The 9,815-nt window shown below is 35.5% G+C and overlaps 1 protein-coding gene across 2 annotated transcripts; it reads right to left on the bottom strand.

Moving 5' to 3' along the window:
• Positions 1 to 978: 978 nt before the first annotated feature.
• On the bottom strand, positions 979 to 6,188 carry LOC144545554 (chloride channel protein CLC-c-like). 2 transcript variants are annotated; one of them, XM_078294116.1, is made up of 8 exons: positions 5,970 to 6,188; positions 5,830 to 5,927; positions 4,974 to 5,174; positions 4,561 to 4,738; positions 3,906 to 4,168; positions 3,230 to 3,499; positions 1,613 to 2,744; positions 979 to 1,336 (listed from the first exon to the last, which is right to left on the bottom strand). In XM_078294116.1, the coding sequence occupies exons 1-8, from the start codon at positions 6,129 to 6,131 to the stop codon at positions 1,229 to 1,231; spliced, it is 2,412 nt and encodes an 803-aa protein (XP_078150242.1). In that variant the 5' UTR covers positions 6,132 to 6,188; the 3' UTR covers positions 979 to 1,228. The 2 variants fall into 2 exon arrangements, with proteins under 2 accessions (XP_078150242.1, XP_078150241.1); XM_078294115.1 differs by having other exon boundaries at positions 5,830 to 6,188.
• Between the last annotated feature and the right edge of the window lie 3,627 nt (positions 6,189 to 9,815).

Genomic DNA, 9,815 nt, shown 5'->3' with positions numbered 1-9,815 from the left:
ATCGAGGTGCCAACACTTGCCATACATGTCTATTAAGGCCATACCGACAAAGACATTATCATAGAGGCAGTTGTTGAAACTTGAAAGCATAATTATCCAATTTTTTGCCTAGGTCTAGGGCTCCAACCGATGCGCAAGCAGACAAAACTCCAACAAGTGTTATTTTGTTAGGGCTTCGTTGGATTCTCTCATGCTATGGAAAAGTGTAATGGCTTCATTGGACATACCATTTTGTGCATACATGTTAAAATCTGATCAAATGTAGATTAAGTTCTGTTGTAAAACCAAAAAGATTGTAAAATGCAGTAAGCAAGCATATATACATACCCGGTCTGTGATCATCAAATTCCAAATAAAGTTGTCTTTTTATTGACAGAATCAAAGACACGCCGCACTTGGAATGCATAGTGATCAAGGCTGAGCTGACAAAAGATCCAATTTCCCTTTTTCTTTTTCTTTTTTGTGGCCAGTGAAGATAGGCCTCAAGCCATTCCGGATCCGTATCCTCTCAGGTATCTGATTCAACACAATTGAAATCAACGGCTCAGATTTACTCTCAGGCGGTCGGGATTCAGGATGACAGAGAGGGCAGGATTATTTGTGCTTTGAGATGCGTGTCAATCCATTTTCGGACCGTCCGATTCAATTCTGAGGGGATACGAATTCAGGTGTAACTGTGTAAGAGTCGGGGGAGAGAGAGGAACGGAGAAACAACAAAAAGAAAAAAATGAAATTGGGCTTTGGCCTTTTTAAACCCAAATGAAATTGGACTTGGGCCTTTTTTAAACCCAAAAAAAGAAAAAGAAAAATGGAAGGGCCAATTATTTCTAATCTTTGTCGTAATTTTTGTTTAGAAAATGGATCCCAGTAGTGCCAGTACTATTACTACCTAGTTGTCGACTACGGTAGAAATAAGAAAATACCGAAAAATCCACCATGTTTGCTTAAATATTGAAGACTTTCAACCTTACACATGAGTAGATGCTCAAACTTATCAAATGGAAAGCAAAAGTAATCTTGAAGTACATCTGATGTTATTCCTGGGAACCTGATATTCTGATCCTACCCGTTTAAATTTTTGCATGCGCAAATGGCAACGAAAAAACTTTTACATGCGCACATCTTAACTAAAATCAATGGTTAGGATCCGAATAACAGTACATTAAACGGCTATATTAGCTTCTCTGTAATATAAATATGGATACCCACTATGTAAAAAAGAAATAATTCATGTTGTTGCACGAAGTGGTTTCGTGGACTTGAGATGCGGGAAAAGACCGAGAATATGCTCCGGCATGAAATCATGCCTCGTCAAAATTCCAACAATAGGTGGCCCCTGTAAAAACAAAAATTAGCAAGTACACACTAAGCATAAAGTTAATTTCTAATTATGACTAATAGATGAAATCTTTGTAACATGAACCCACGATATCGGACCAGTAACAATAGGTTAATTCCAATTCTGGTAGTCTGAAACTCAACAAGAAAATCTCAAGAATCAATAAATTAGGTACACAATAAAGTTGTTGTTATTCAGGAATTATTGAATCAAAACAGCAATACTGGTACACAGTTCTACAATATACCAGCAGAGAGAGGGAGAGATTCTTACTTTAGGATTCTTTGGTACAACACAGAGATGTCTCAATCCGAGAGCCCGAAATAGAATATGAGCCTTGCCAAGAGACAAAGTCTCAGCAACAGTGTAAGGTGAGGTATTTACAATCAGGTGCATATCTACATACATCTCCATCTCCTCATCTGTTATCTCCAAATCCTCTAACTTGAGTCCTTTACCCAAACCTGATTTCCCAAAATCACTAGCGCCAAAATTCATTAACACATTCTCGCGTGGCTGTCTTACCCTATCCTTTGTAAACCTCTTCCCATTTAGAAAAACCAACAGATGTGACCTCAAAACCAACCCAATTAACTCGGGCGTATCAGAAAGAGGCGGCTCGTCTACCACAGGAAACCCGTTATGACCCGTCAACCGCAAAGCATAGATTAAGTTCCCCACCCGCTCAACACCTGAGAAACTAATAAGTGGCCCCGAGATTACATCCCTGGCGGCTAAGTGCCGCATGTATGGTTCAGCATGGGCCTCCATATATGGCAGCCCTTTCATTACCACAATCTGATCATACACCCCCTTGTTAAAACCATCGGCAATAGTTTTTGATATGAGAAGAACAAGCATCACTAAAGGAAGCATCAATAATTTATTGGTGAGCTCTAACAATATAACGCAGACTGACACTGTCATACGCATTGTGCCGCCGAGAAAAGAGGCGGCACCGAGTAGAGCAAACAAGCCGGGGTCGAGGTCGGTGATGGTCCCAAGAATGGTCCCCACGAACCTACCGTAAGTGGCCCCAGCGAGAATAACAGGGATGAAAAGACCAGAGGGGACGGCAATGCCATAGGTGATGATGCCGAGGCTGTAGATGGCAGTGAAGAAGATGAAGAGAGAGGAGAGGTGGAACTCGTTTTCGGTGCCGGAGCTGAAGAGGTTGCGAATGGCATCGTCGTTGGTGTTGAAGAAGAGGGAGGCGAGGTCATTGTAGTACCCAGGAGGGCACTGAAAGTTTTTGTAGTTGCCTGATCGGCTGACCGTCGGGCACTCCTCGACGGCATCAGCCGGGCATTTCGTGCAGCTCGCCAGCCAAGGGAGGCCGAAAGAACAGCATGAGGTAAGCAGTGAGATTGTGATTGTTAGGAGGATCTTGGATGGAGCACCCCTCCTGACAGAATAATTTGAAAGCCAAAAAATATTAGGATATCATATAAAATGTATTTGCAGACTAAATTTTATATTTTTTACGATATTTTTACTATTTTTTATAGGTAGAAAATCACTTGATCCAAAAATTCTAGATCATTCAAAATTAGTGATTTTGTATCTATCTAAAAAAATAGTAACAAAATTCTAAAAAATATAAAATTTTAGTCTGCAAATACATTTTTTATATGAAGATCACGTTGAACGAATCAGATTGGCTATTTGAACTTTGAAAACAAAGATATTGTACCATAGTACGGAACAATCCGCACTATGCATAGTAGCATAGCCTTACTCAAATTATAATGAGCCATTTGCCCACTATTCTAAATTAAAGTGATATTGAGCCAAGCAAATCTTAGAAATTGTGATCCAAATAAGCTAGAATTTGGTTTGGACCAGCTAGCATGAAAAATTAACTAAGGGAAATTAATTTGTTTTACATACTCGTTGATAATGCTGTAAGTGCGAAGGAGCTTATCCAAAAGGAAATTGAAGAGGCCTCCAAATACACCACCGACTACACCAAGAACCAAAATTGCAATCAAATCCGGCATGCTATAAGTGGCAACAGATTCACTTAGGTCAAACATTATCAAGCCTCCTTGGCCGAATAAACCACATTGCCCTTTCCTACAGTACTCAATGAGGCCTCTCAGTACCAGAGCAACAATAGCTGTTGTGAAGAAAGTTCTCCACAAAAGTGCACTACGCCACCTGTCAAAGCAACCAAAAACTTCAAAAAATTGGCTTTATTTCTAATTTTGTATATATGAGAGTAGGATGCCTTTATGAGTTTTAGATTTTTATTTCATTAATCTCATTGCAATAAGCAGAAACTTATTTATCTGTTTTTACTATGATATCACTTTCATTTCTCTATGATAACTTGTCTGATTGGAAATGATTAATACTATCAATTCCTGCATGAAAGGGATTTGCCATGTAATATTTTATAATAGAAACTAAGTCAATGTCAAGGAAAACCCTCGATGCCCTCATACCAGAACAAGGGTCACCACTCCCTCCTGGTGAAGATTTCCCAATGTTCGTACCAATTAATTGGGTTCGGTAATTCATATAATTTTACATTTTTTATTAAATAAGGATAAATTATTCATACCATGAAGCCACTTCTTCAAGTGCAAAAAGCACACCTCCAACAGGGGCACGGAAGGCAGCTGCAACCCCAGCAGCAGAACCACAAGTAATGAGGTCGCGGCGGTCTCTATCATTCTTGAAATATCTGAGCCCTCTCCATGTCAGATGGTACTTGCGGGACCCACCCTGACCAAGCAGGTTAGCAATACAAGCCCCTGTATGCACCATGGGCCCCTCTTTGCCTAGTACAAATCCTGCCGATACACCAAGAATTGAACCAAATATCTGACAAATGGGGAGAAGAAACACACCAGATTAAGTGAAGGATTGTATGTCACTTTTGCAAATTGCCCCCCAACATTTTGAACATATTCAGAATTAATGCAAAACTTTTCAAACAAAAAGTGCTCAACCTAACATCAGTCCAAGAAAAAATTGACAAACAAGCACTTGTCACATTAAATCAACAGAATTGCTTCACAGGTTATTTGTTTTGACTTTTGACTTGAGAGTCAGCACTAATTTCAATTTCAATTTGAGCTTACAAAAATAGGACATTGTTTGCAGTAAAAGAAAAGCTGTCAATAGTCAATATTATACTGAATATGCATTATTCATCAAACAACAAAATTGAGCATTTGGTACAAAAATTATATTTAGTCACAATTTTATGGTACCTTTACAAACAGAGTGCTTGGGGCCAAAATGGAGTGAGCATCAACTCCATTGAGATACGCCTTGACTTCAGGAATTCCAGATCCTGCAGCTGCAGGTGCAATGTAAGCACAAATTGCTGCAGCTGTACCTGCCAAAATCATGTTGCAACCGGCATACGTGAAGAATGCTAATGCATATCTACGCAGGAAGCACCACCATAACAAGTGCATTAAATTAACAATATTTTTTGTTTTACCAACAATATTTTTTTTTGAGAAAAATGTTTTATTTTGGACCTATTTACAATCATCTTCAAATTTAAGCATCAATTGACTAATTAAGTGCTTAAATAGCTCAATTTCATCTAATTTAGTGCTTGTAAGTTGTAATAATGCACCTACATATGCTATGCAATAGAAAATTCAAAATTTACCTATGCTCAAACATGAGATTGCTTGTCAATAGAAGCTTAAATCCAGCAATATTTTCAACTGCCAGGTTATTGAAGAAACCAACTAATCCAGTCAGAAGGCCAATAAGCAGTGCAAGAGTCCATTTCAAAACAATATATTCAACTATTTGAATCTTTTGTCTTGATCTCCAGTCTTGCTTGAACAAATCATTCTCTACAATTCTAAAGCAACAATAAAAAATAATTATTGTGTTTAGTATAATGGGACATCTTTGCATTACAGAGGATGCATTTGTTACATTTAGGGGTGTTCATCGGTTCAATTCGGTTCAAACCAAACCGAACTAGGCAAACCAAAGTTATAATTCGGTTTCAAAAATAGAATCGAACCGAATTGATTTAGCATTGCAACCGAACCGAACCGAACCGAACCGAACCAAAGTTTTATTTCGGTTTGTTCGGTTTAAACCAAAATATATTATTTTTGAATTTAAAGCAATTGATTTATAATAAATCGAAGTATATTAAGAAATAAACCGGGGTATTAAGAAATAAACTAAGATATTAAGAAATAAACCGAAGTATTTAAAGCAATTGATTAAGAAATAAACCGGACCAAATTCATAATAGATAAAAGTTCGGTCGGTTCGGTTAGTTTGGTTTCGAAAATTTTCAAACCGAACCGAAGTTATTACCGGGATTGTGGTCCCATTCAAAGGGAAAAATACTGCACCTTTGTAATCTGGTACTGCCATACTGGTACAAGCTAGCTGGCAAGTTTAATACAGGTTCTCAACCACAATTGAAAATTCTAACAGAAACAAATCTGTTAACCGAATTTGAAACGAAGAAAAAATAAATTATGAAAATTACTTACTCATAATCTAGACTTTCTATCGGGTACACATTCGCACCAACTATAGCAATCTGCGAGGTGGTATTCAGTGTTCTCTTTCGAACTAATGGTACGTGAAGCTCCGAGTAATCCGACCTGTTTCTCTCCAACGACATGCTCACGGTCTTTCGAACTAATGGTTCGTGAAGCTCCGAGTGATCCGACCTGTTTCTCTCCAACGACTTGCTCACGCCCGGCCCCTCCAGGCTGATCTCGATGTCCGCACCGCGAGTATCATTCCCTCCATCCCAGCGAAAATCGTGGTGCGGCACTTCACTCTCCATCGTATGAGCCTCCAATTCCCACCCAATTCTAGCTCTTATTCCAGAGTGGAAGGATGAGTGCGGAAGCGAAGAGACGAGAATCGAAGAAAATAAAGGAATTCGTATCCTCTGCATTAACTTAAAAAGGAATCTTTTGAGTTAATACATATTGACCGTCCGATTAGCTTTAAGATTCGTGTGAATTATATCCGCACTAATATTCAAGACCCCTATGTTTTAGGTGGACTCGAAATTAAATGCGCAATAGTAAGAGAGTGCGTATCCTCTGAGATATCTCAACTTTTGCGACTGACGTGTCCGGTGCCTATTCGGGGGTGATGGAGGGAGTCAGTATTATGTTTGCTTTGAGATTCGTGCAGAACTTTAACGGTTGGGATTTTCCATAAAGTCACGCAAAGTTTGAGATATCTCAGGATAAGTAAGAGACGTAGAGTACCTTCCGTTTTAATCTGCACCAATGTTATATAACCTGACACGAATCTCAAAGACCCCTGCTTCTATTATTTGCCCGAAAAAATCGTCGCTCCGAGTGGACGAGAACGATTGCGTACAGTGACTTCCGTGGTGGGCCCACTTGGGTAGATGCGTAATGATGAGTGTAAGCTAATTTGGATTTACACGTGGAGTAGGGATACGAATAATTACTAAGTTGTGAGCCACAGTGAAAAGTGCAATAAGAATTTACAAGATGTACCATATATATATATGAGTGAGTCTATGGTACTATGCATATTACGATTTAGCACTGTGTTACGACTCTATATTCGAGTTTTCAAATCATAACGGTCGATCCGAACCGTTCATCTTGTTCTCCATATTAATATGTGTTTGGAGACCAAATTTTACATTTTTTGAAATTTTTTACTGTTTTTTTAGATTTATTGAAAATCACTGTTTTTGGATGGTCCAGAATTTTCAGATCAAGTGATTTTCTAAATATCTAAAAAAATAGTAAAAAAATTTCAAAAAATGTAAAATTTGGTCTCCAATCACATATTAATATGGAGAACAAGATGAACGGTTCAGATCGACCGTTAGGATTTTAAAACTCAAATATAGAGCCGTAGCACGGTAACAACCCGTGATATGCATAGTACCATAGACTCACTCTATATATATCATTCCAAACATATATTTAACCTTTTTATATTAAATTATGGAATTAAAATGATTTAACTAATAAATTTCACTATAGAATATAACGACTTATATTTCAGCATGTAATATATGATAACTCAATAAATCAGAATAAAAGAAGATGCCGCCGTCTCCTTTGGTCAACCTTAAATTACTTGAATTATGTACATTATTATTATTATATAATATATAATATTGATTCTTAGCTGTCTTTTATTTAATTGGTCTACGTATCAACTGCTACTCCGTGTCCAGCAAAAACTTAGCGCCGTGTAATCTTCGGTGACCTGGATGAATGAATTAGGAGGTGCTTATGAACCGAGTCCAACTCAATTTTTAAATAGTAACCACTTGTGCAATGAGCTTAGGGTGCAAACGGTCGAATACGGATCCGATAGTGGTCTTACCGTATTTGTCTCTGTTATAATTTTTCGGATACAAATACGGATACAGATCGGATATTAAATATTACGGATACGGATCGAATATCAAACGGATATGGATATTTTTCATAGTTAGTTTGTTGGTTACAAAACATCTATTATATATTATTAAAATATTAGTTACTAATTATGTCATAGTGTTATATTGTTCATCAAAATATAATATCTATATGCAATTTAATAAATTAATTTAAGAACATATAGTACATTTGTTGTGATTTAAAAGTGTAAACGGTCAGATATGAATAGTTAAAAGTCTTATCGTATCCGTATCAGTTATAATTTTTTGGATACGGATACGGATAGTCTCAGATATGAATACGGATCGGATAATTTAGATAATTTTCTGGATTCGAATCCGAATAAAATCGAATAATATCTGATCCGTTTACACCCTATATGAGCTACACATCCGATATGTTTTAAGACGTTACGTTTAAATATTCATGTGCTTACATATTAATTTTTATGTGCACGAATTTTAAAGCAAATTAAATTGTCATGAAACTTATCAGATAAATAAATCTGATGTCCATCAAACATACTCTGTTCTCAATTGAGAGGGACTCAAAGCAGCAGAAAACTGAGAAACAAAAATTATTTGGAACATTATGTGCCCACAATTCATAAAAGAAACTAATAAAGTAACTATTTACTTCGTTTTTAATTGACACTTTGTTAATTAAGTATAATCAATTGATGGTTTTTTTAATTAACAATCAATTCTAAATTTTCAGTGTACCTATACAAGTTTTCAAAATAGCCAATATTCTCATCAAAACACTATAATATCCAATATCTCATTAAAACTTAACATCCTTTCTTCTATCCTTTTTTATTAATTTAATTTTTTATTTAATTATTTTAAAAGTAAAAATGACAAATATCCCCTTCTCTTATTTCTTCTTATTCCTTGCCCGGAAATGAGGAATGAAGTTTAATTAGCAGCTAATTTTCAATAGGGACATAACAACTTAGTTATAGTAACTTATAGGATTTTCTTTCTTACTTTTCAGCTAAAGTTTTGATGCGAATCCAACAGTTCACAACCTATATTCACTGTTATAGATTGAATACTCGAGTAGAACTAGGGTGTTCTTAAGTTCACCAAGGAACTCAACTCTAAAATCTATCGAATTAGTTTCAAATAACGAATCTGAACCGTTGAAATTCCTTTACCTTACGAGTGATGAGTCTATATGTGAAAATTTTAATATTTAGAATTAATTGTGTATGAAGTCAAGTGGTCAAAAGACATTCAAAAAATAAATGCATTAAAATTAATTTATAAATCTTCTAATTTTGACCGCTCAACTTTAAATTAAATTAATTCGAATGTTTAAAATTTTCACATAAGGTATGTGGATTCAACAGTTCGGATTCATTATTTGAAAACAATTTGATAGGTTTTAGACTTGAGTTCAGCAACCAATTTGGTAAACTTAAGAACACCCTAGTTCTACTCTTGAACACTTTCTATTTAATTGAATGAACTGCCACTCTGGCGTAATGATCAACTTATATTCACTATTAAAATATTTATTTTTGTGTTATTGAAAAAATAAAAATATTCTGAATTTGAGTTATTGATTCCAGTCAAAAGTCACTTGTAGATAAATACAGAAAATATTGTGATCCTTCTATTTTGAAAAAACACAAAAACTTTAAGTTATTTGATATCTTTGTCAGAGTTATGTCAAAGTTTTTTTTAAAAAATAAAAGGATCACAATATTTTATGTATTTACTTTTTTTTTAAAAGAGGCTTGAAAACCCATTCCATTGCTGAAATAGTTAATTACAATTTTTTTTTGTATTTACTTAGAAGTGAATTTTGAACTAGGATCAATAATTCAGATTCAAAACATTTTTATTTTTTTTCCCAATAACACACAAAGACATATTTTAATTTTTTTTACAACCGCGAAAAATCCGGGTTGGAAAATATTAATCTGAATTATTTGTTGCAGCCCTTGTAATAAATCAAATTATATAGCATTCTATCTATTTTCAAAGAAATATAAAAAATATTTCTAATATTTCACTACAAAAAAAATAGATAAATCATAATTTTTTATAAAAACAAAAAAGGAATTCCCAACCGGC

Source organism: Carex rostrata, chromosome 28, assembly GCF_964058835.1.
Source record: "Carex rostrata chromosome 28, lpCarRost1.2, whole genome shotgun sequence".
Taxonomy (NCBI): Eukaryota; Viridiplantae; Streptophyta; class Magnoliopsida; order Poales; family Cyperaceae; genus Carex; species Carex rostrata.
The sequence above is the reverse complement of the archived record's forward strand: the minus strand, read 5'-3'. Positions and strand labels throughout refer to the sequence as shown.

Coding starts and splice junctions, on each gene's coding strand:
- LOC144545554 (XM_078294115.1), bottom strand. CDS start 6,131: ATGGAGAGTGAAGTGCCGCACCACGATTTTCGCTGGGATGGAGGGAAT. Junction 2,745..3,229: donor ACTTACAGCATTATCAACGA/GTATGTAAAACA, acceptor TTATTCTGTCAG/GAGGGGTGCTCCATCCAAGA. Junction 1,337..1,612: donor TTGTACCAAAGAATCCTAAA/GTAAGAATCTCT, acceptor TTGTTTTTACAG/GGGCCACCTATTGTTGGAAT.